The sequence below is a fragment of the Aspergillus niger genome, assembly GCF_000002855.4.
Source record: "Aspergillus niger supercontig An13".
NCBI classification, from domain to species: Eukaryota; Fungi; Ascomycota; class Eurotiomycetes; order Eurotiales; family Aspergillaceae; genus Aspergillus; species Aspergillus niger.
Window position 1 is genome coordinate 486,917 of NT_166528.1, and position 24,737 is coordinate 511,653.

The 24,737-nt window shown below is 51.0% G+C and overlaps 10 protein-coding genes across 10 annotated transcripts; 4 read left to right on the plus strand and 6 right to left on the minus strand.

The window, feature by feature from the left end:
- Positions 1 to 615: 615 nt before the first annotated feature.
- Positions 616 to 1,845, plus strand: An13g01990 (uncharacterized protein; the record flags this gene model as incomplete). Its single annotated transcript, XM_059743868.1, has 3 exons — positions 616 to 962; positions 1,302 to 1,606; positions 1,712 to 1,845. 3 exons carry the CDS (start codon positions 616 to 618, stop codon positions 1,843 to 1,845), a joined length of 786 nt encoding a protein of 261 aa, XP_059602092.1.
- A 1,043-nt stretch (positions 1,846 to 2,888) lies between these two features.
- On the minus strand, positions 2,889 to 3,895 carry An13g02000 (uncharacterized protein; the record flags this gene model as incomplete). The annotated part of the gene is made up of 2 exons (XM_001396301.1): positions 2,889 to 3,585; positions 3,645 to 3,895. The coding sequence occupies 2 exons, from the start codon at positions 3,893 to 3,895 to the stop codon at positions 2,889 to 2,891; spliced, it is 948 nt and encodes a 315-aa protein (XP_001396338.1).
- Positions 3,896 to 5,434: 1,539 nt separating this feature from the next.
- An13g02010 (uncharacterized protein) lies at positions 5,435 to 5,569 on the minus strand (the record flags this gene model as incomplete). Its single annotated transcript, XM_059743869.1, has 2 exons — positions 5,435 to 5,490; positions 5,536 to 5,569. 2 exons carry the CDS (start codon positions 5,567 to 5,569, stop codon positions 5,435 to 5,437), a joined length of 90 nt encoding a protein of 29 aa, XP_059602093.1.
- A 1,892-nt stretch (positions 5,570 to 7,461) lies between these two features.
- An13g02020 (uncharacterized protein) lies at positions 7,462 to 8,506 on the plus strand (the record flags this gene model as incomplete). The annotated part of the gene is made up of 3 exons (XM_001396303.3): positions 7,462 to 7,862; positions 7,951 to 8,125; positions 8,177 to 8,506. The coding sequence occupies 3 exons, from the start codon at positions 7,462 to 7,464 to the stop codon at positions 8,504 to 8,506; spliced, it is 906 nt and encodes a 301-aa protein (XP_001396340.3).
- Positions 8,507 to 8,948: 442 nt separating this feature from the next.
- On the minus strand, positions 8,949 to 10,957 carry An13g02030 (uncharacterized protein; the record flags this gene model as incomplete). The annotated part of the gene is made up of 7 exons (XM_001396304.1): positions 8,949 to 9,149; positions 9,225 to 9,466; positions 9,550 to 10,024; positions 10,081 to 10,292; positions 10,344 to 10,433; positions 10,492 to 10,735; positions 10,790 to 10,957. 7 exons carry the CDS (start codon positions 10,955 to 10,957, stop codon positions 8,949 to 8,951), a joined length of 1,632 nt encoding a protein of 543 aa, XP_001396341.1.
- A 468-nt stretch (positions 10,958 to 11,425) lies between these two features.
- An13g02040 (uncharacterized protein) lies at positions 11,426 to 12,088 on the minus strand (the record flags this gene model as incomplete). The annotated part of the gene is made up of 3 exons (XM_059743870.1): positions 11,426 to 11,594; positions 11,686 to 11,946; positions 12,039 to 12,088. The coding sequence occupies 3 exons, from the start codon at positions 12,086 to 12,088 to the stop codon at positions 11,426 to 11,428; spliced, it is 480 nt and encodes a 159-aa protein (XP_059602094.1).
- Positions 12,089 to 12,293: 205 nt separating this feature from the next.
- On the plus strand, positions 12,294 to 13,267 carry An13g02050 (uncharacterized protein; the record flags this gene model as incomplete). The annotated part of the gene is made up of 2 exons (XM_001396306.1): positions 12,294 to 12,467; positions 12,515 to 13,267. 2 exons carry the CDS (start codon positions 12,294 to 12,296, stop codon positions 13,265 to 13,267), a joined length of 927 nt encoding a protein of 308 aa, XP_001396343.1.
- A 2,665-nt stretch (positions 13,268 to 15,932) lies between these two features.
- An13g02060 (uncharacterized protein) lies at positions 15,933 to 17,700 on the plus strand (the record flags this gene model as incomplete). The annotated part of the gene is made up of 4 exons (XM_001396307.1): positions 15,933 to 16,191; positions 16,268 to 16,809; positions 16,865 to 17,204; positions 17,276 to 17,700. The coding sequence occupies 4 exons, from the start codon at positions 15,933 to 15,935 to the stop codon at positions 17,698 to 17,700; spliced, it is 1,566 nt and encodes a 521-aa protein (XP_001396344.1).
- Positions 17,701 to 18,996: 1,296 nt separating this feature from the next.
- An13g02070 (uncharacterized protein) lies at positions 18,997 to 19,723 on the minus strand (the record flags this gene model as incomplete). Its single annotated transcript, XM_059743871.1, has 3 exons — positions 18,997 to 19,039; positions 19,115 to 19,408; positions 19,476 to 19,723. The coding sequence occupies 3 exons, from the start codon at positions 19,721 to 19,723 to the stop codon at positions 18,997 to 18,999; spliced, it is 585 nt and encodes a 194-aa protein (XP_059602095.1).
- A 230-nt stretch (positions 19,724 to 19,953) lies between these two features.
- An13g02080 (uncharacterized protein) lies at positions 19,954 to 24,387 on the minus strand (the record flags this gene model as incomplete). The annotated part of the gene is made up of 8 exons (XM_059743872.1): positions 19,954 to 21,659; positions 21,708 to 22,065; positions 22,114 to 22,547; positions 22,599 to 22,718; positions 22,768 to 23,316; positions 23,364 to 24,128; positions 24,176 to 24,286; positions 24,351 to 24,387. 8 exons carry the CDS (start codon positions 24,385 to 24,387, stop codon positions 19,954 to 19,956), a joined length of 4,080 nt encoding a protein of 1,359 aa, XP_059602096.1.
- Between the last annotated feature and the right edge of the window lie 350 nt (positions 24,388 to 24,737).

The window sequence follows — 24,737 nt, forward strand, 5'->3', positions numbered from 1 at the left end:
CTATTCCCTGTTTGGGTTGTCTTCATCTGGTTCTTCCTTTCCGAGCACGAAATGTCCCGTAATCTGAGCGAGTCCTCTCAATAAGTTATAGCCTCCGATAGCCGACAAAGCCGCAGAGGACTCTCAACAGGGAATTTCTAAGTCTTATTTCCTACGGACAGACACATATCCCCACGTCCCTGTAATATTTGCCAAGCCGTTTGTCCAGAATAACCACCAAGAATAGACCCCTGGGCATCGATTATGGGGTGAAATGCGTAGAAGCAGCTGTGATTGACAATACGTTTGAGCTTATCATCGGTGATAACTATTTAGATAAAGCGATTCCTACTTCAGGCTGTCTAAACTTCAGTTACACATAACAGTGCAAGCATTGGAGTGGAATTGTTGAGCTTCGTAAAGTTATTTCGCTTAACTCAGCCTCTCGGTCAGCCGTTGGAGGCGGATAATTCCTGCACCGACCGCGTCGCCCCTTGTCGCCAAGAGGGATTCAGTTGCTCCATTCCATATACCCTCAATTACATATAACCCAGTCCTACCACTGCCGTGCCAAATTTTGGTGGTTAAGATTCCCCGTATCCAATTTTCTCTATTATATCCTACATAAATACTATCATGGACTACTTTGAAAGTGATCTTGTCAAGCCCCCAATTCCTTATATCAAGGGGTGGAGATTCAGTGCCAGGTCACATACTACTCCAGCACCCACACCAGTGACCCTGGACGGATGCCGCAATTCTGACCGTGGGAGGGAAGAAAGAGCAAGTCTTGGTCCAGTGGCTCGGTGCTGCAAAAATCCCCCGCTACCAGGGGATCTCGGACAACAAACTGTCGAACTCGAGGTCTTGGACCCGATAAGAGTCGGTGACGGACATAGTGCACAAGTGTTTCAAGTCCGTGTCTTGAATCCGGAGTCGAACACCGAGGTCTTTCAGAGGACAAGTCAATTGGTCGCCAAGGTGTATGATCCGCTCTATCTTGATGACCACGGCGGTTACCTCAATCCATTTCTCTGCGTAATAAGCATTACACCCATGAGGCACAAACGTATCGGGCGCTCTCCGATCTTCAAGGAGGATTAATACCTCGCTTTTATGGGTCTTATTCCACCGATATAACATGTCGGGATGTTGGCGACGATACGGAGACAGATGAAACATGTTCACGGCCTGTGCGCCTGATCTTGATTGAGCATATCCCTGGAAAGTCGATGTTACAAGCCGGCCCAAGCAATTTTTCCCAACAGGATCCGCCAGCAAATCATGAAATCTGTGATAGAATTTGAGTCTGAAGTCTATAGACGAGATATATTACTTACCGACTTGAGTCCCAGGAATGTTATGATGGTTCCACCGGGCTCGCGCCGGCAATGCAACCTTGTGTTTCTGGACTTTGCTGGCAGTCTCTTCGGCAGAAAACTGGATGAGCCGCTGCTAGCCGGTAGGGAGTTTTTCCTTGGGCAGTATATCTCTCCAATTCTGCGATGGAAGAGGGGCATGAAGCTTGAATTCGACGAATGGATTGACTGGGAATGGGCGGACTGGGTCGATGCGGAATTTGCTCATACCGCCCACACTATCACCCCAGCGATGCGTGAGAGATACAGTAAGACATAGGTGTGCTCACATGGCAGGATGATGTTATGTATATCTATTCTCGACCACCCGAATGAATTCTACACACATCAGTGCATTTTGAATCTTGGTACAGCCAGTTTCACTATAATGCAAACTACGATGATATACACCATTGACTGGTATCGGGCGCCGAGTCTGGCCGATTCGGGGTGTTACGGCAGGCGTAATACCAGAACGTCCACGACAAGCCTTTCTGAAACCATCTGAAGTCCATGGGCCTTTCCCACGGCCCTAGAATGTACATCTAAGAAATTGCCTGAATGATCCATGCGAACAGCGTACCCTTGCCCTGAAATATGATACTGGCAAGAATGAAATGAGTGAGAGTTGGATATTTGAATGCAGCATATCTCCTTGGCGAGCACAACACAGTACCTCTCAGTCTGATCATCCCGCAGATGGGTATTAATCGCTTCGAGCGCAATAACTGGAGACACCAACTGTTTTCTCTGTTCTACGAAAGTGTTTCACTAGAGAAGTCTGAATCAGTATGTGGGGAGCTCTGAGCGATAGGATTAGGCATAGAATTTAGTATTATTGGCGTGATATCACTCCTCGTTGATGCAGACGAAACTACATCTTACCGATTCCCAACTTTATGGAGGCTGGTGCTCAAACTGCGTAAAACAATATCAAGGACCAAGAATTGTTTCGATTCGCAACAGGCAGATCGCTGATGTTACCACGATATACAGGCACATCCAACAACAGTGATCACTTTGACATCTGCTTCGAATCGGTAATGGCATCAGTATATCCGCAATTCCGGCTTTTGCCACCCTGTATATCCCAGCACTGTCATGACACATGAACCATTCAGTATGCCAAAAATAATTCTTCCTTCGTGTCTGACTATTTGAAGGGGCCTGGTGCAGCTCTGTGGGGGCCAATAGAAGTACTACGAGCTGGTACTAGATGGGAGGATCTGTCGACGGGATGCACCCAGTCTGGGTACTACTAACTACGTGGGACGATGACATTGGCCAGGATCCGATTTGCGGAGGGTAACCCGGGGACCCCGCACTGGACCCAGTATGCTTATGCAGGTGCTATGATGATCTGGAAGAACAGTCGAAGGCATGGTGGGTCTACTAACTACATACGAAGGCACTAAAAAGTTCAATCTGAAGGGTATGAAAAAAGTCTGTATTCAAACAGTATGTTCAAGGGTCATCGCTGAAAGTTCGACAAATGCAAAACTATGTACATCAATGCTTCGTATCACCAAATCATGGCAAGTCTTCTTTTTTTTACAACTTCTCCTGAGTCTTGCTGGCCTTGTTGAAACGCTCAAAGGAAGAGACCGGGGGAGCGGAGTTGGGGTTGGGGTGGTGCTTCTTCAGAGCCATGGTGACGTTGTACTCCAGGTCGAGCTGGGCCTTGGGGTCATCGGTCTTGGGCTTGAAGTCGACAACCAGGTCGTCCTTGACGGCGAAGACGGAGTCGATGTCGAGATGAGGGTCGTCGGAGGGGTAGATCTGGTTGATGACGGTGGCGTAGTCGGGGTGGGTGATCATCAGGTGGATGTGGGCAGGACGCATGGGAGAGCGGTCCATGAGGTTGAGGAGGACACCGGCGGGACCATCGGTGGGGAGAGAGTAAGGAGTGGGGTGGTAGCAGTACCAGTTGAACTCGCCCTTCTCGTTGGAGCGGAACTTGCCGCGAAGGTTGTTCTCACTCTGGTTGGGGTCCTGGAAGTCGTACTGGCCGTTGGCGGAGGCCTGCCAGATATCGAGGACGGCACCGACGATGGGAGCGCCAGTCTCCATGTCCTTCAGGACACCGTGCATGTAGGTGACCTTTCCGTTGGGGTTGGGGTCCTGGATGATGCTGTCGCCAAGCTCACGGAAGGGAGCGTTGGGAGACCAGAAGGGGCCGAGAATGACGTTGGAGGTGGGGGAGACACCGTCCTCGGTGACGATCTTGTTGGCGATCTCATCGACGAGACTGTGCGGAGATAAAGGTTAGTTTTTGAGTTTGGCGCGATCGCTGTTGTGTGGACTTACGATTCCAGACCGATAACATCGCAGATACGGTGGCACTCGTTACGGATGGGAGTGCTGATCTTTCCAATGGAGTTGATGAACTCAACACCAAGCATCCACTCAGCGGAGGTAAGCTCAACCTCACGAGCGAAGTCGTGGATGTGTCTGATCAGGGCACCAAGGACCACACGAGCACGCTCGGGGGTCTTGGGTCCCATGGAGTTGACCACATAGGGAGTGAAGTTAGGGTCGAAGCGGCGGTTGGTAGACATGTTGTCTGTGTATGTATGTGTGGTAAAAGGGGAGAAAGGTAGAAGAGTAGAAGTTGGAAAGAGGATGAGATGGAGAGGAGTGATGAGAGACAAAAATCCAGCGAGGTCTGGAGGTCTATATACACGGTGAATTTGGTCGTGGCAAGTCTGGATAGAACGGCGAGCGACGGCAAATCGATCGGCTACAACTCCGTGTGGGGACAGTGCGACGGTACCAGACACCCAAAGTTACCGTTGCCACATGCCGACGGATCTGATGGGTTGCATGATGCGATGTTTCAGTTTTCGCAGTTCGTAAGTGGAACAGCCGAACGACGGCAGGTTGCATTTGCCTTGCCGAATTAGCAGGATTACCTGCATATCAAAATCGATAATTGATTTTGATATCAAGCTGCATTGCTGCGCGGTGATCCCGGGGATGCTCTTACCCGCGGGTAAGTGCTCCCTGGCTTCCCCAGTCTCTCCGCCTTCCTATCCGGACTGACTCCTCCTCGACGAACTGTTTTTCCGCCCTGCTATTCACCAACCGGCCAACAGCCTTACTGGAATTGGTTGATTAGCCCCTGGACCAGGAATTCTATGCACATTACGCTCTTTAGTGTGGACCAATCAAGTTGATTCAAGTAGTAATCCTACTCTGGAAGGCAGGTGAGCCTTCTGACAGCATATCTTTGGTATCGATGCTACAGCATACAATTATTTATGGACACATAAGATAATCTATTTTCATAGCCTTTCAACTCTCCTCATTGACATAGAAAGACACAAAACTCCTCTCACAATCAATGTCCTAGCAAATCTTTCTTCGCCCAAAAATTCTGCCGGCAAGTCGACGGCTGGCAATCCGGGGGCGGGGGCGGGGTGACTGCCGGGGGGAAAAACAAAAACCTGCGCTCTTCTCCAAAAGAGGACAGCGGTGTGTCCGCCTTTACTTTTTGACGGTTACTGATTGGCGCTGACCCTTTCCGGCCTCGAAGCCGATATGAGGCCGGCATCCGGGCAGGACCCCGTTGCCGTTGGGCACGTGCCATCCTTAATCTCGGGATTGACAAGCGGGGCGGCATACCGATGCCCCGGGAAGTAGACCCCAGGTCAACCACGCTGTTGTGTAGGGCAGTATCCGGGGTGGTGATTAACCACGGCTACCCCTGGATGTCGTACGATGGTAAGATTGCGGGAGTGGATCTACCCTCTTCCCTCTCAGCACGGCATCGCTGCCGACACCTTGATTCACTCTTCCGTCGAGTGTCGCGGATGAGCTACCGGTAGAATCAACCTTCCATTGCCGTGACAGGATACTTCCTTTACCACATCAGACCATATTGTGTCAGTAGTAACATAGATACTATTCAATGTTTGAATCAATCTAGTTAGTTTCTGGCAATTGATGCATTCCAGGCCAAGTTGAGCAGCATTTGTAGTGTAGCACATGGTGTCAGACCAACTTTCCACGCCGGCCCTCACATACACTCTGTTCGGATAGTTTCATGCCAACTGACAGCTGGTCCTCCCACAAGCTGTGCTAAGTGCTAATATGCCTCAGGCGTTTGATTTCATTGGAGCACATTTCCCGCCCTGCGATCTATGCTTCAAGCCTAGCCACGTGCAGCCAGCTTTAGTGGTGTGGATCAAAAACTTACCATTACACCACAAATAGACACGAAGGACAGGCATGGTGTCAGCGCCTCTCCTCCCTGGCTAGCCGCAACAGGTAACCGAGGAACTTTCCAAGTCGTCAAAGCTTCGACACCTCATCATGCCATCCGTTCTTGACAAGCGGATCCCATCAAGGGACAAACAAATCCCCGGGAGTGGGTGCTAGGACCGTCCCGATTCCTTCCCCGGATATTCCCAAACCTTGTATACATGGATACGTCTCCGGCAGGGACCAGGCTAGGTCATACTTGCAGTAGTCAGCTCACCTAGCACCTTCTTGGCCACCATCTCTGGCGCCTGAGGCACCAACTGGACTTTAATACGGTCTAGACTGGGCTCTGCACGCTGTTCGACTAGTCCTTCCCCAGCTTTAGCACGGGCCGTTCCTGGCTAATAGTCTATTGGTGCAGGCCCTGCAGCTGGGGACCATAGTACGTGGCACGTCCTGGTTCAAGGTTCTTGGGGAACCGGTGTAGATTTCGCAACCAATGTCGTTAACCGCAGAATGTGCGGAACTCGATTCTTATCGCTCCAAATAAAGGATATTATAAGCTTCTTCTGGACAGGACTATTTTTTTCATGAGCCAAATTGGGTTCCTGAATGTTGTACGGCAGGTTTGGACGTGTCTCATTGCGGAAGCCTTCATCTTGTTTTCTGCTCATAACAGATCTTTCCACGATTCGGTATAATATGAATTTAACTCAACTAGAGTTTATGAAAACTTCAGTAGGCAATTATTTCCTAGGATTCCTTGAAATGTGTCCGACGGGATTGGCCGGTGTCGACACTTAGCTGCTGGTGTTAAATGTACTATAAGGATATATATTTCTACATGTTACATTGAGCAGGAGACAGAGAACACCACCGACTTGGAACATTCATGACAAACAAATATAAGAAACGCATCAGTACAGACTATTCAGGCGTTGTCTAACATGAATCATTTATCATTTAAATAGTCCAGCACAATAAGTCCCATTTCTACTACTTGTGCGAAAGATGTGACTCGGAATACATATGCCTCAGGCATGACTGCTTTCTGCGCAACGCCAAGAATGGTAAACCAAGGGCAATACCAGAATTGCAGGATATAATTGGCCGCATAGTTAGAATTCACGATTCTGTTCCATTGGCCTCGTCTCATCCACAAATCAGTCCCAATTTTGCTCCTGTCCTCCCATGGTCACCTCGTTGCCGATGCATGGTACATTGTTCCTCCGCTCCGGGCAGTCGGTTGGGGTCAGACCCGATCCTGCCCGGCGCGGCAGTTACGCTAACCGGCGACGCCCGGCCACTACAGGCTCGGTAGTTTGAGGCGCGTCAGCATCCGTGATCTCCTCCTCTTTGGTTCCTGCCCGGCTTCACTTGTCTCCGAACTGAAGACTTGGTCCTACCAGCGGCCACATGCAATTCTATTGGACACAGTCAAGGTACGATGATCATGCGTATGGTTACATTCACTATCGATTGAGCAAAAGCTAACTTACCTCGGGGTTGGCCGTAACAGTGACTTAGCATTCCTCTGATTCGCACTCCCCTCCTATCGATGACGCTGATCTTGGCCACCTACGGACAGCTTCTCCGCACTGGCTCTCCACTGCCCCAGCACCACCCCGGATTTCCACTGGCGCATCCATCCATTGCATCTAAGTAATGATATCAAACTCGTCCCAATTTTTGGGATCCCACACCTCCAGCGAGCATCATCACTCAATTAGATCGAAGATCAAGCTCAATTCACCATGCCGCCATGTGCGTTCCAGATACTGTTCGTCGATCCCCCGCTTGGAGAAGACGCTCAAGTAGGCCCCTGGCTTGGAGATATATTCATCTCCTATTTAGCTGAATCGATGATTCCCCAGTAATTTGAATCTCTGTCCTCCAATGCTTCACAATTACCATAGAGAAAATGCCTTCAGAACAACTCTCCATTTTCCCTTCCACATCAATGTCTTCCACCCCCAGCTCCCAGGAGAAACCCCCAACCGCTGAACCAACCCTCGTGAGAACAAACACTTCCACAGCAACTCCCAATGACTCCTACCACTTCGACTTCGGGCCCCTCGCCCACGTCAACACAGCAGGAACCATCTATCCCGCCTTCGCCGGCGAACTCCAACCCGGTCTCTGGAAGCCCCAGAAGCGTCGCAAGATCGCCAATCCCGCACCGTTAGGACTATGCGGGTTCGCGCTCACTACATTCCTCCTGGGCTGCATCAACATGCAAACTCTGGGAATCGCCACACCGAACATGATCGTCGGCCCTGCTCTCGCATACGGGGGTCTTGTCCAGCTTCTCGCGGGCATGTGGTACGTACATACCTCCCCCCCAACGGCAATCCAACCTAGCAACTCAAGTCCCCCATCAATGTCCATGTCCACTAACCAATCAAACCAGGGAAATGGCCGCCGGGAACACCTTCGGCGCAACCGCACTCTCCTCCTACGGCGGCTTCTGGATCTCCCTATCCATAGTCTTCACTCCGGGCGGATTCGACATCCAGGGCGCCTACAAAGCAGCCGATAATGGCAGCATGGGGATGTTCTACGACGCATTCGGATTATACCTAATGGTATTCTCATCTTCACATAACGGCTACCACGAAGTACTAATGATAATCCAGGGCTGGTTTATCTTCACCTTCCTCCTCTGGCTCTGCACGCTCAAATCGACCTACGTCTTCTGCGCCCTCTTCGCAGCCGTTGACATCGCCCTCCTCCTCCTAGCAGTCGGGTATATTCACCGCACTGCGCCGGAGGTGCCCAACGCGAAGATCATTAAAGCTGGTGGGTTGTTTGCGCTGCTGGGCGCCTTCATGGCTTGGTATGTTGCGTTGGCGGGTATCGCGGACGATAGTAATAGTTTCTTTCTTGTTCCTGTGTTTCATTTCCCGTGGTCGGAGAAGGGGAGGGAGTCGAGACGGAAGGAGGGGGAGAGTGGGGAGAGTGTTTGAATTGATTTTTGATACCATGTTGGGTCTGATGGGTTATGGCTTTACTGTATGTTTGTAATGAGTGAGCGTACGGGTGTTTTTGGGACTGGGACTGGTTCTGTTTTTTGGCTTTACTTGGGGATGGATATTTCAGGATGGACGTATAGATAGGGATATGATGGAACTTGGGCGCTTTAGATTAGCACTTGACTTCTTACTTTCTTCTAGTTGTCTCTGGGTATGGTATTTAGGCTCGCGCATGGCTAGACTTATTTACGTACGGCACATCTCAAATGGTATCGACCCCTCCCCAAACCCAGCACTAATTGTATGTATATCGAAACAAGCATATTACACATCACCCCAACTATCTACATTCCAATCCTAACATACCCACACAACCAACCACTTGAGGGGAAAAAAAGCAGAATCACCACACCCTAAAATACCCACCCACGCGCCTTCACCGCGGCATCTCATAATACATATCCAACCGCCGAATCTCCTCTGCAGTCAACACCGCCCTTCCAGTATCCAAATCGGCAGTGGCTGGATTGCGCCACTCAGTTCGAAAGACAATCTTGTACATGACCGTGGCAGTAATGATCAGAATGAGTCCGATGGTATACGAGAAGAAGTTATATGCTGAGAAGGATTCGTCGATCTATCGTCGATTAGTTAATTCATTAAAAAAAATGGGGTTATGGTGAAGGTGTGTGGTAGATAGGGGGCATCTTACTGGCTTGATTCCCAGATAGAGAATACAGACGAGAAGTAATGTTGAGATGATAAGGGCAGTGACCGGGCCTAGTGGCCATAGGGGGGAGTGCCAGGCGTAAGCTGGACTTGTTAGGAGGGTGCTTTTCTGTGCTTTGATGGCAGCGCGGAAGCGGAACGAGGTGAAGGCGATGATGGCCCAGTTGATGAAGAAAGAAGCGCTGGTTATGGCGATGAGCCAGTTGAGGACTTCGAGACCACCGGCTAATCTCAATTCATTAGTAATGCTAAGGGAGGGGGGACTTATTGATGAGGTATAACAGGCACTTGGGGGAAGGGGGGCTAACCGCTCAAGCTCATGTAGGTAAGTATGACTGCCGCAACGGAAGTAATGGCAAGTGCCCATCTTGGACGACCCTTTTCGTCGACCTTGGCAATGAACGAGGGTAGTAGGTTCTGGAGGGCCATAGTGCGGAGAATGCGGGATGGGAGGAATATGCATTCTAAAGCGATGGCCAAGATCCCGATAATTAAGCATGCATTAATTAAACTGGGAATACCTCTGATTCCTGCATCTTCGACGGCAATCACAAAGGGGGATGTAGTCACACTGGAACCGCCTAGGAGGCGTGAATCGTCTGAGGGAACAATGATCGAGACAAGAACCACAGAAACCAGATAGAAGACTGCCACTCGCCATGGAACTAGATTGGCTGCATGTGCCATGGAGTAGCGAGGAGATTCAGCTTCACCACCCATGACTCCGATGAAGACCTGGTCACCGGTGCCCCAGATAGCAAGTAGTGCGGCGTTGGCGAAGCCCTACATTGAATTGCTGAGTTAAGAGTGGAAGAGGGTGTCGAATCGGATGTACTCACTCCGAAACCGTTCTTAAAGGCCGGTAGGTCCGTCCATGTGCTTCCGTCTCGCACATACCCTGATGGACCGGCACCACCGATTATCGCCAGCGAGATTATGGTGATAAAGAAGAATAGTAGCACCTTGACCAGGGAGCCGAAGTATTCAAGCCAGCCAAAATACTTGTTAGGCACCAAGAACACCGCCAGACAGAAGACCAGAAATATCGTGACTACCTCAGTTGTAAGCAGGTGCCGTGCGAGTAATCTGGAAGCAGACTCACGCAAAGCTGCTTCAGGAATGGCTCCGGAGGACCAGAAGCCCACTAAAAGCACGAAAAAGGTCGCTTCCGACGCAAACACAGACGTCCATCCTGGAAATAGGGCGAGTTCAGAAGAGCGTTCCGAAAAGCCTAGTGCCTGTCTACTCACCTAGCCATTCCGCAAGGCCAGCACCAAACGCCAATGCTGGGTCAACCCATCGATCGGCGTAGTCGATGTAATTGCCTGACGTGGGAAAAGCAATTGTCATCTCAGCCAATGTTTGCAGGTTGGCCCAGACTCCGATGCAGACGATTAAATAACCTATGAACATGTTTCCTGGGCCTCCCTCGGCCAGGGCCTTCCCCGTCGCTATGAATAAGCCACTTCCGACATTGGAACCCAGGGATATTATCTGTTTCAATAAGCATGTGTCTGTGGCGAGGGGCATGCAGACATGGGAGCGTACGTGGATCAGCCGTGGGGTTAATGTTCGATGCAATGTCCCAAATCCTTCCACGTCGGAGTCTATCTGACCTTCATCCACTGAGCGTGTGGGCGTGAGATCTACTGGTTTCTCATTGCACACTTTCGATGAGCTTCCTGGTCCATTGGTATCTTTCAATTGAGAGTCCATTGCAGCAGGTCTAGTACTAGATTGACTTATGGGTCATTAAATGAGTGCCAAAGCGAGGAAAGATAAAGAGAATCTTTAAATAAAGGTGTTGCATATAGGGTATGTCGCTATCGGTATGTTAAGTCGGTCTCGCCTTCCCGACCCAGAATCTCCGCACTGATAAGAGGCAAGCAGCGGTCGATCCGACTCGCTCGTGACTTATCGCTGATCAGCCAAGCGGGATTCAGATCTTTTCAGTTGATTGCTGCTAAACCATGGGCGCTATTAGCAAGATAAGGGGTGTCGCGGGTACTCGTTCCGGGTTAACTCAACACCAGCACCCGTAGCTCAGCGGATCTTCCCAGGATTCGAGTCCACGGAATGTTCTGCATTCCAGGGAGGCCTCGAACGTGCCATCCCTTCTGGACAGCTTCGAGGGCCACTTTGAACATACGGATGCAGGTGCCCTCACCAGATCGTTCTAGCCATCTAGTAGGCCTGTCTCGTCTGAGGTTCAATGGCTTTACACGCTGCGACAAATCCCGGCCAGCATGTATTCGAAGATCGACCCCCAGCTATTTGCTTCTGCTTGTCGAACTCAGAGAGATGATGAATCGTCTGCTGAACGTAGGACTGTAAAATTGTCGGGTTTATGCCCCTTACGCACCGATAGAAGTAAATGATCAAGGGCAAGGTGGTGTCCTATCACAATGATCTGTCAGTAGATTGCACCTTAAAGCAGCTATCACCTCAAGGTAATGCCGCTAAACAAAGGCTTCCTGCGTGCAGATAGCTCTTCCCAGGCAGTCTCGTGGATGAGGCCAGTGCGAGGAGGTAGCCAACGCAGGCGCGGTGGGTTCGATGGGCGCTCACAGTCGAGCTTCTGCTTCTCACACATCAAACACCGAGGCCGCACTCGGTCGCATCTCACCTTTCTGGCTCGACAGCGGAAACAGGCAGCATGGGATGCCTTGATGTGCCGTCTGTATCCTATTCTGAGTTGACGAAGGCTCAAGCAAGGCTATCTCGACAAGTCAGTCAGTCAGTAGTATGGTTGCGATATATGCACTCATGATGATTGGCTGTTCATGCGGGGCTTTACCCATGATATGTTATCGCCTTGAGACACCCAGTGATTGATTTGCCATTCATGTCCGTCACAGGACGGCCAGGTGCGGAGAAGCGCCTGGGATGATTGGAGATTGCGGCTCCACCTGCCAAAACAGCCTGGAGATACTCCGCTTCGGGGTCACATATTTGAACCAAACTGCTACCGGAGGAGATAAGAAGCCATCAAGCCGCTCAAAATACGGAATTCCATCGAGTTATAGCACCAGCACAGACTCCCTCTGCAGCTATGACTGTCAAGCAACCCCCAATCCGACGCATCGACCGGGCCGACGTGGAGGCCATCATCCAAGCTATCATCGAGGATGGCTGCTGTATCATCAAGGATTTCACCGATGTAGCGACTGTAAAGCAGGTTAATGAGGAGGTACAGTCCTACCTTGATGCCGACAAGCCATGGAAGGTAGGTGGACTGTCCGGTCTAATCCTTGCATGTCTAACAACATCCAGGGTGACCTCTTCCCACCCGAAACCCGCCGCTGTGCGAACCTCGCAGGTCGCAGCAAGACTGCCCGGGAGAACTGGCTGATTGACCCGCTTATTCGTACGTTAACAGCAAGATTCGTTGACAAGACGACTTCCAACTTCTACGGAGAAACGAAGCATACGTATACCAGCGAGGCGATATGCTCGATCGCGATGACTTTCGACATTGGCCCTGGCGCGAAGGCACAGCGGCTTCATCGTGACGACAAGAATTTTCATGTTGATCATGAAGAGCAGAGCGCTACGGGCTATCGGGTGGGCTCGGATGTGATGATGGCCTTCATGGTTCCCGGGATCAAGACAACAGTCGAGAATGGTGCCACCATCGCTATCCCCGGTAGTCACCTGTGGGGATCCGACCGGGCACCCAAGCTGGATGAGGCCGTGGCGGCGGAGATGAATGTGACCGACTGCTGGGTGATGCTGGGAGGACTGTATCATGCAGGGGGTGCGAATGTCACACAAAACGAACGACGGGTGGTACATGGCATGTTCTTCACGCGCGGATTCCATCGACAGGAGGAAAATGTTTATCTTGCCAACACAGCTGAAGAAGTTCTATCTTGGTCTCCGGAGGCTCAGAAGGTGATGGGATACGAGGTATCTAGTCCCAACATTGGCTTTGTTAACTTCCAGACCCCGCTTCAATATTTGCGCGGAGAGGGAGTCGGGGACGCATTTGTGGACTTTGACCCTTCCCAGGAGCAACCTAAATGAGTGGCCACTGATCCCAGCTGCGTAATGTGTCGTTGCACTGCAGCCATTAGTACAAGTGGTTTTTGAAGCCCAGTTAGTCTCCGGTTTGAAATAACACTTCTGAGATTATTCCTGATCGGCTTTGGGTATAGCGCCTTCTGAACAGACCGCTGTCACTGAAAGCGACAGTATGCGAAAGAGTAGCCAGAGTTGAGACGTGAGTACACGTAAGCCATTCATCTGGGAGACAGTCTCACTTAGATTAGCACATGCCAACTGGTAGAGAAGTCTAGAAGGCGTGAGATCGTGCCACGACAGCTATGTGTCCGACTAGTGTCAAAATGGACGACATAGGCATCCCTGTTCAGGTCTTGCTCCCACAACATCTCAGTGAAACCCGAGAAACCCCAGGTAACCGGGCACCGGGTAGCTGGAAATTCTTGGCTTCGTGATGCCCATGTCGACATGTACAAGGCAACAGACCGCAGGAGTGAGGCGGTCGGTCTCCGTATCACCAACTCAAGGCATCCTTCCACCTGTCTTGGGGACGTTCTCAATGACTTTGCCACTCGCCAACTCGGTGGATAGGCAACCGCCGCATGACCGACATTCGCATCGGAACGATCCGACAGATGCGTCCCAACGTGCAACGGGTGAACGGGGAAACTACAGGAAGGCACATGGTATGACGCCTCTGCAGAGACGAGCCGTGGGAAATGCATCCGTTACGCATTGAGGTGAGGGGTTGTAGCGTTCATTGGCCTGCCGCGAGTTTTAGGTTACCACGCTAATCAAGTGGATTGTTCTGGACTCAAGTGTTTTTGTAGTAGACACTTTTACCCGTCCATAGTGGCTTTTTAATCTGACAATCGCCAATTGCAAGGTTTCAGATGTGATATAACTGCCAGTGATCGAGGAAGATTTTGGTATCGCTAAGATTCTCGTCAGATGCCACGATTGCAGGGACGATGGGCAGGGAACGTTCGAAAAGACATGCGACGGGCTTTGAGAGCAGACACCGAGGGGAAATCGCATGTAATACAAGTAGCCCCTTCTGTGCTAACGGAATCAGTCATAGAGCATTGGCCTTGAGTACCAGGAGAGGATGGATCACGAGCCGGGTAAACGTTGGCGGTCAGACTCAATGGCACCACTTTGTCCATTGACGGGATTCCAAGGAATGCAGAAGAAGGTCAATCCCGACGAAGGGCGGGGAGTGGACCCATCGGACTTTCTTTGATTACGACCAGCCTGGAGGTTTTTCAGTCTCAGCCTCGGGGATGGGAGAACAGATTCTCCCCACTGATGACTAGTAGCTATTATGCCGGTGAAGCTTATTAACAAAGTCTGACTGGTCGGGGTCTAAGCCCGGCCTTTCCCAGGCTGGCGGTGTTGTCCTGGGGGGAAACTGGGAGTGTGGGAGTGTGGGAGTGACGAACAGGGGAGTGCATATGATGATTCTTTTGGGCCGTGCAGAAGTGCGCCGTCGGACGTGGGTAGCACATCCCCTATGCAGGTAGGAGGTTGGCCCATCATTCGCATCACCGTCAAGTGCAACATACAAAATCAGTAAACAGTCAACGCGGGACGGACACCCCGGGGCTTACCCAAAACAGTAGGAACCCTCAGTTGCAGGTATCTCCACTGTGATGGGGGGGAAAGAGACCATTCAGGAGAGGAAAAGACAGGAAACCAGCAGAACGGACAGCCCCTGTTGGTGAGATGTTGGGAGGGGGATCCACTTCGTATCGCTGCAGAATGGTGGATCCCCGGCTGAGTCTGAGGGTTGAGCGAGACTCACTCACACTGACTTCGGGAATTGCGAACACCCCGGCTATCTTCGTCTGGATAGGGAAATAATGGGCCCGCCCAAGTCCATACTTTTGTAGTTAACTTTCAGCTGGCACGGCCGCACGTCAAAGCAGGGAAACTCTAATATTCGTTCAGGGCCTCTAGCGAGAGTCTATAGGCGACAGGTACCACCATATGCTGTATGACACCCAAGGTCAGTTCAGTTAGTGAGTGGAGGGCAAAATCCCCGGGCCCGCACAGTTGCGGGAAAGGCCCAAAGTTGGCAGAAAACCGGATTCCCGTCATGGTGCCTTGAAAGTGCCTTTGGGTGCCTTGCCCACAATGGCCTCGACCATGGGTTTAAGGTTCATTTTTCGTTATTAAACAGAGTTAAGGGAGATTTGTCATGGCGATGCGTGAATCATGCACAAAGTACTTTACTTCACTTTACTTACGGGCTTACAGCAGCCGGGCGGCCGATCCGCCCTCGTCCCCCCCCTTCAGCCCGGCCAACCACCAACATTGGATTCTCGCTCCTCGCGTTGCAGAAAGGCAGCGACTGCCTATCAGCGGGGTTCATTCTTCAGTGGTGCTCGAATCGCTGCCGCTGCCGTCCGTCCAGCCCTGGATGTTCACCAATTGATGCTCCAACTAGAGGCCATAGTTCGCACGGGCCCGGTCCACTAAAGGGGGCCTGTCAAACTCCACTGCAGAATCCGTGACCGGGATTTCTGGCGCGGACCCAAGCCCTCGGGACAACTATGTTTGTCGGTCTGTCTGCCTGTCTGTTCCCCTGCTACCCACAAACGACTATCTAGATATATCTGCACGTCCCGTCAGGATCCTCACCGTTTTGTGATCTCCTCTTTCCTCATGTATCCCCTCCTTTGGCATCATGGGCTTGATCCAAGGCCTGGTGGCCGGCCTTTCATCGGTCGCTGACTCCCCTATTGCCTTGTGTGCTGTCTTGACAGCAACCTTGATTGTCTACTCCGTCGGATTAGGAATCTATCGGCTTACCTTTCATCCCTTAGCCAAGTTTCCTGGTCCCAAGCTGGCTGCTTTGACATACTGGTATGAAACATACTATGAGGTTTTCAAGTCGCCTGGGGGGCAGTTCCTGTTCCAGTACCACAAACTGCACGACAAGTATGGTGAGTCACGAAAATATGGGTAAATCCCTTCGCAAACAGCACTGGCAAGCTGACATGGCCGCCACGATTATCGTAGGACCCATCGTTCGCATCAGCCCGAATGAGATCCACATCAGAGACGCGTCGTTCTTTGAGGAGATGTTCTCCAATTCCCTGCCATGGAATAAGCCAGAACATCTCCAGTATCGCTTTGACAATGCGCTGGGCACCTTCTCGACCCCAAAGCATGAGGCTCATAAGCCCAGGCGCGCTGCGCTCAATCCGTTCTTCTCTAAGCGGGCTATTACAAATGCTACCCCCATGATGCAGGACAAGCTCTACAAGCTCTGCGATCGGCTTCGTCGGGAATACCAAGGCACTGGGAAGGTTTTACGTCTCGACTGGATGTGGGGGTGTATTGCGTCGGACATCATTGTTCATTACTGCTTCAACGATGGTTATGGCTTCATCAATGCCCCGGACTTTCGATCCGTCTTTATCCAGGCCATGTTTGACTTACTCGACATGGTGCATGTTCTAGTCCAGTTCCCTTGGGTGGGTGTAATTCTGAATAGACTGCCCCAGAAGTTTGTGGAAGCAGTGAATCCTGGGCTGAAGTCGATCAATCATTACAATAGGGTAAGTCTCATATACAGGTACACTATGACCCCAGCGTCACTGCTAACCGTCACAGGAAATGGCATCCCAGATCACGGATATCCTCCGAAGCAAAGAATACGGGACGATGAAAGAATCTCAACGTAAAACCGTCTTCAACGCTCTGCTAGAAGGCGGTTTACCACCTGAGGAGCTGACGCTGCGACGACTCCGCGAGGAAGCCTTTACCGTCATCGGAGCCGGCTTCGAGACCACGCGATATGCTCTGGCTGTCGCCAGTTACCACATTCTCAGCACGCCGTCGATATACAAGCGCCTGCGTGAAGAGTTGATAACAGCGATCCCCGATCCGACCAACTTTCCCCCACTGAGCGAGCTAGAAAAGCTCCCTTACCTGACTGGCTGTCTCCAAGAATGTGCGTCTCCTTTCCTCATGCTTCACTGCCGAATACCCGTATCCTCAACTAACATGACACCTACAAACCAGGCATCCGCATGTCCTACGGTATTGTGCAACGCTCACCCCGCGTCAGCGACAAATTCCCCCTCATCTACAAGACGTGGACCATTCCTGCGGGCACCATCATCAGCATGGACAACTACTCAGTCTCGCACGACGAAGCGATCTTCCCCGATTCGTTCACCTTCAAGCCCGAGCGCTGGCTCGACGACCCCGTCGCGCCAGACGGGCGGAAACTCACGCGCTATCTCGTCTCGTTTGGTCGCGGCACCCGCTCGTGTCTTGGCATCAACCTCGCTTACGCGGAGATGTACATTTCGTTGGCGAATGTGTATCGGAACTTTGAGTTTGAGCTGTTCGAGACGAGCCGTGAGTCGGTGGATGTCTATCGGGATATGTTTCTGCCCCATCCGAAGCCCGGGACTCAGGGGGTGAGGGTGAAGGTGTTGTAGGGATATTAGAACTGTACAGGGATGGATGATGATAGGGGTATATATAGAGTTGCAATATACCCTATCAAGTGCATGAGTAGCTCAGGTATTCATCATAAGTGACCTATACCCCACAGGACACGTCGCATGCTTACCAACAACCTATGACCGAAACAATCTAGCGCACATATAACATCAGGTATTACGCACAGGCCACGCAAAGATTCGAAACACTACAGACTATTATGACCATCTCCAGTACTTCGTAATCCATGTATACTTCACTAACAGCCCCGTCGCTTCAACGCTCAACATATCCACCTGTTACCCCGAAACCAAAATTCCACCTCTCCAAACACCATAACTATGATATCCATAAACACATAATATCCACCCGTCTATGCCATCCCGTACATAGAATAGATCATCAGTAATAGCCCACAAATCCCCGATACATCCCAAACAAACACACCACACCGATCAGATTACATCAAGCCGAATACACACACGTCCTGCATACCGCGGAACGCCACACTCGATATATATCATGTTTGCTTTTTCAAAGGCGGGAAATAGCGCCAAACCTTACATTTATCCAGCCATTTCTTTCTCCGTGAGGAGCAGGGTGGATAATTATTTTATTACTAGGTACTTGGTTTGGTGTGCGGGTAAATCCAGGGTGGGTAAGGAGTTATATCTACCGGATTTAGTAGGGCAATGCTACTTACTGCGTGGATCGATAGAGTATATGGGTGCGAACAGATGTTAAGTGCTTCGGAAGTGATGTGTTTATTGGAAATATCGCAGTATAATGGTGACGTACATGCATCTCTTCCGTTGGCCCGGTGTGCGAGTGCTAGAGTACTAATATCATAGCTTTGTGGAGCTTGAGAAAAGCAATTCGCACATCATAATGTTGCGATGCATAACTTGCAAGGATGGGGTGATGTATTCCATGCAGTTTTCATGTTTTATTTTTCGAGGGTATAATAAGGGCTTTTATTTCCAGGTTTGATTTTGGTTTTATCTCAGTACCTAGCTAGAGCTTTGCAGTCGATATTTGACAAAACTGTGAGTTATATATCTATTGATATTATATCTTTGACGGCTAACATCATTTACTTAGAAATCCAGAAACTATAAAATCCCCATCTGCTTCCCTACTATACAATTTTTGCAATACACCCACCCATAAAGCACCATACCATCAACCCAAAAGCACAATATTCCCCAATGTTATGGAATGACAGCTGAACTACCATCATAATCGACCACCCATCCTATACTCCAAATACCAAATCATCCCCCCAAACCCACCTAAAGCTCCTCCGGCGGCCTCGTAATCCCCGTCAACTTATCCCTAAACCAAACCAACCCATTAGCCCAACCCCAAGCCCCCAAATCACAAAACGAAAGGAGAAAAAAAAAGACATACCCGTTAACCTTCTTCATCAGCGCCCCAAACCCCTGATGATCATAATCCCTCTCACTCCACATATCCTTATGATAAACCACCCTCTCTTCATCCCCATCCCCACCTCCACCACCCTGCAACCTCAGACTCACCAAACTATCCTCCGTCCTGGACGCTCCAATCCCCCGAAACGTATACTTCTGTCTCTGCTTCCAGACCATCTCATCCTCCGTGTTCGACACCACCTCCGTCCCTAGGTTCTCACTCTTGCTGAAGAGCTTGGGGATGCCGTACCATTGGCCGGCTATTTTGTACCTATTTCCCGGTTGTTAGATTTGAATGGATGGGGGGATATGGGGCGTCAGGGAGGGAGGTAGGCTACCGCGTGTCACAATAACTGAACGGATCGTCGTAGACGGCTTGCTCCGCGTAGACGCTCATGTCCTCGGCGGAGGCACTACCGCAGTATAGCGCGATGATGTGGTCTTGGATGGATTGGCGGGATGGGGGCAGGGGGAGGGAGTCCTCGGGGTGGGGGGTGTAATCGACTTCGTGGGCGGCGTTGTGGGGGAGGTCCGGGTGCGGTTCGATGCCGCGTTGGTTGGGGTGAGGGGAGGTGGTGGGGGGCATTTTGGTGGTTGATTCTGTGTACTGTGCTATTGTAGGATCTGCAGTTGTGTAGAGAACAAGGGGATGGGAAGATTGGTGTAGTTATGTAGATTTGCGATGGAGGATATAGGGTTGAATATGACGTCATGGAGTTGTCAGGGAGATGCTGAAAGTCAATTCGATATTAAGTTTCGCACATCCAGCTGTTTGAAATCAATGCTTGACCATTCATTAACTCAATTTATAGACTACTAAAGAAAGTAGGCTGGGTTGGCCGTCGCCTGCGCGCTCAACACCCGTAGCCCGAACAAATTATCAGATAGCCTCCCGTTGGTATCATCACGGACGCAACAATCAGAACCCAAAACATTTTGAACAATCGTCTGGCGTGCTACGCAGAACTCTCCTGCGCCATCATACGGGCTGCCACACTCCCCGACGTCTCGCGGATAGGTAATGACTTCTTCGCCATACAATCCTCCACTGAAGTCATGCCCCCATCCTCCTCCTCCAGGAGTATAAATGACAGCGCGATCACCGGCCTCCATTTTCACCATGTTCTTCGCTCCCATATTTACCCATCGCCACTCCTCCCCTTCCACCCCCTTTATCTTGCGAACCAAGTAGTTTGCTCCACACTGTCCAGGTTCACCTCCGTTCATTCCATAAGGTGCAACAGTACGGCGCTCGGTGATGACACTGAAGCTCAGCGGAGCGCGGCACTCGATGTCTCGCACCACACCGTCACCGCCCTTGTTCATTCCTTTTCCCCCCGTGCCCGGGCGGATGGCGAATTCACGCAGGATAACCGGGTAGCGCTTTTCCAGACTCTCCGGATCAGTGATCCGCGTGTTGGTCATATGCGTATGTACACCGGATGCCCCCGGTTGGGAAGATGTCGCTCCGGAGCCACCACCGATTGTCTCCCCAAACGCGTATGCGTATCCGTTGAGCTTCTTGCCCTCGGCATCTTTGCCGCCCTCGCCGAAAAACCCAATACAATTCATGCAGCCGTGAGAGGCGGCAGCGGCTCGGAAGGCTTTCAGGATGACATCCACAATTCGCTGCGATGTCTGGGTGTTCCCAGCGCACACAGCGGGGCCTGCGGATGGATTCAGAAATGTGCCCTTGGGCAGGACAACATTGATAGGTGTCAGGCAGCCCTGGTTTAAGGGGATGTCACTGCCGATGAGAACACGTAGGCTGTATATAATGGCTGAGTAGGTGATTGCCGGTGGCGCATTGATATTGCTGAGCAGCTCGCAATCGGTCCCAGTAAAGTCAAACACAGCAGACCCATCGCGACCAATCATGACAGTAAGCTTGATTCGCGAACCATTATCCATTCGGTCTTCCGCCACGAGCTGGCTGCCTTTCATAATGATAGTGGCGCGAAGAAAGTCCCGCACCGCCCATTCAGCATTCGATTGGATGCCCTTCATGTACCTCTGCACCACTGGTAGTGTGTATTCCTTGATCAGATCCTGCACCAACATCACGCCCTTGTGATTCGCCGCAACCTGCGCCTTAAGGTCGGAAATATTGTCCGACACATGTCGGCTCCCTGTGCATCCTGGGTATTCGCCTGGACGAAGGAGGATCTCGGTGATACCAAATTCATCAAAGTCTCCCGCATGGATGAGCTTGAACGATCTGATCGCAGCACCCTCCTGCCATAGCTCTGTGGAGTCTGGTGGCATGGATGTTCCCCCAAGGCCACCAATATCAGTGTGGTGACCACGCGAAGCCACATAAAATGCAACCCGCTCGGACGTCTCGAAAACTGGGGTTATCACAGTGATATCAGGCAAGTGTGTACCACCGGCCTCAGGATGGTTGGACACCAGAACATCGCCCGGAACAAGCTTTCCTTTGTGGAGCTCGTGCTGGTACTTGACTGCGTAGCTCATAGAACCAAGATGTACTGGGACATGGGGTGCATTCGCGACCAGCCCTCCTGCATTACGTTAGTTAATCTTTTGGGGTTCATCATCTGCCAACATACCATCTGGCCCAAATAATGCACAAGAGAAATCCAGTCGCTCCTTAATGTTGAGTGACACGGCTGTCTTCTGTAGAACACGACCCATCTGCTCGGCAATACTCATGAAACGATGTGCAAATAACGAGAGCTGGATGCTGTGCGTAGAGTCAGGATCCCGTATTATCTGGCTGGATGTGTCTTTGATCTGGATAACCACGTGGTTACTCAAGACTCTGGCTTCTGCCCCGGGCGTGATCACCAAGGTCTGTGTCTGATCGATGATAATAGCTGGTCCAGTGATAAGAGTCAGTGGCTCTAGCTTGGGCAGTAGAAACACGGGCACCGAAAGCTTTCCAGTTCCGGGAAAGTAGACTTTTGTCTGTGACTATTAGCACTGGCACGATTAAGTAAATGTCGAGTCTCATACCGTTCGCTCTACCATTTCCTGCGGTGCACCACTGAAAGAGGCGTACTTCAGCTTTTGGCCCAGTCTCTGCCCATCTGATCTCTCAAGCGCGTTACAAGTCCCAACGCCTCGGACGCGCACGTCGTCCACAATGATCGGTCTTTCATCAGGAGACAGAAAGGCAAATTCCCGCAGATGCATCCTTTTGAATTCCTCCTTGAAATCGCCATCTGCTGGCTCCAGAACCATAATCGCTGTCTCAGTTCCCTGATATCTCATGTTGAGATATCGCTGGTAGGATATGTCGCCATTTGAAATACCCTGGCCGTTTAGCTGGCGGCAAACCTTATCACGCAGCCGTGATAGCCGATCGAGAAGCCTGCTACGGGATTCATCCCCGTAAACTTCATTAACTGGCTCTTGAGCTTCCTGCACAAAGTCTGCGAGCGCCATTCCTGATGTACTTGTTCAGCTCGTTTCCACATTTGGGAGGTGTGACTGCATACCGTAGGCGGAAAGGATACTTGAATATTTGTGGATGATGACGGTGGATATTCCTAGTTTGCGAGCAACGTCGCAAGCGTGCTGTCCTCCAGCACCTCCGAAAACACTTAAATGATGGTTTGCTGGCCAGCAGTTAATACTGGAAGACAGACTTTTAGGACATGCACGTACCTATGTCATATCCCTTGCCTTCTGTCAAAGCTCGGATTGGCCGGCACATTGCTTCGTTAGCAACGTCAAGAAATCCCCAAGCTACCTCTTCAGGACTCATTTTATTCCCAGTGTCGGAGTAAATGGTCGCTGTTAAATCTGCAAACATTCGCTGCACTGTGTCCAAATCTAGTGCCTCACTTTCATTCTTGCCGAATATTTTCGGGAAATAATCCGGAAGCAACCTTCCGAGGAAGAGGTTTGCATCAGTCACTGTCAGAGGCCCGCGTTTCCGATAGCATGCAGGTCCTGGATGTGACGATGCGCTCTCTGGGCCGACTGCGAAAAGACGCTTCCTCCAGGCCAAAATAGAGCCACCGCCCGCAGCGACCGTGTTTATATCTAGTTGAGGGCTCTGTATCGCCACGCCAGCAGTAGTGGTCTCAAAGATATGCTCAAGCTGCCCTCCGTACCGTGACACATCTGTTGAGGTTCCGCCCATGTCGAAACCAACCACCGGGACCTTGGAAATCTCGTCGTAACTAGTCTGAGCGTAACCAACAACGCCCCCTAGCAAATTAGCATCAGACGACAATTAGGTAGAAGGTAGCTCTTACCTGCAGGACCGCTCAAGAGGCCTTTGATTCCGCTGAATTGGTTGTGGCTAACGAGCCCTCCGTCGGACTGCATGAATTCGCACCTCACACCCTCTAGGTTTCCACCCTCAAACCCCTTCATGAATCCAGCTAAATACCTTCTAATTTCAGGGGTGACGTATGCATCTGCTGATGCTGAACTGCCTCGGGGTACCATCTTGATCATATTGGCTGCCACGGCAGAGGACAATGAAATATGACTGAAACCTTCCTCTATGGCTAACTGATGAACTCTCACCTCGTGGTCTGGAAATATATGGGAGTGGGTCAAGCAGACAGCAAGCGTGTCAAACCCCTTACCACGGAGCTCCCTGAGTACACGCCGGACTTGTTCATCGTCGATTGGCTTCAGAATACGCACCATATCACCGCTTGTACCACGGACCAGGACGTCAGGTATTTCTTCGGTGGTATTGAAGAGCCCATCGACATCTTCATCGAATCCCTCAATCGTCACTCTAGCATCGATTTCATGGACTTCATCGTACAAGACAGCCGGCTTGACAATGTTGAGTTCGAAGAGTCGAGGTCGTGACTGGTACCCGATGTTCAGCAAGTCGCGGAATCCCTTGGTTACGAGAAATGCATGCCGGGTGCCTTTCCTCTCAAGCAGAGCGTTCGTCGCAACAGTTGTTCCCATACGAATGAACTCTAGGTCTGTCTTCGGAAGTGGCTGGCTGCGAGGGATCTCCTTGCCGTAGTATAAAGATAGTACGCGGCGTACACCTGACACAGTGAGCCCTTGATCATGGTGTGGTGTCAAATTGCAATACCCTCTGTGGGTGCATCATCATAATTGGACGGATCAACCGAAAGGAGCTTGAGGACAATGTCTGACCGTCCAGGCAGACCGGCCCAGACGTCAGTGAAAGTGCCCCCTCGGTCTTAGGAAAAGCCAAGCCAGATTAGCGAAATTTTTCCTGGGTTAGTGGATATGGAAATCCTCACCGATTGCAATTTTCACCTTTCCCACACCTACATTCATGGTGGATGGAAACTGTGGTTGATCTGCTACAAGAAATCTTTTCCGGCACTGCAGGTTACTGTCTTTTATAGCCTGGTTTCACTGATCGGACAGAACACCGCTGCACCTGCTCGACAGGCTGTCCTGGGAGCGAGGAAGGTCCAAACGAGTCTCTGACGGATCCATCCGCCGATAACCCATGATTCTCGGCCCAAAGCCGGTCATTCTCAGCAGTCTGTGGGAGCATGACTCGACGCGAGTGCATGGCAGGAGGATCTTGTCCCTTCTGGCTGCAAAATTGCTGCCGCATTGGGCTAAGAAAAGAGGGGAAGGAACAAGGGCCTCAGGCGCCGGTGCTCTCTAAGGCCGCA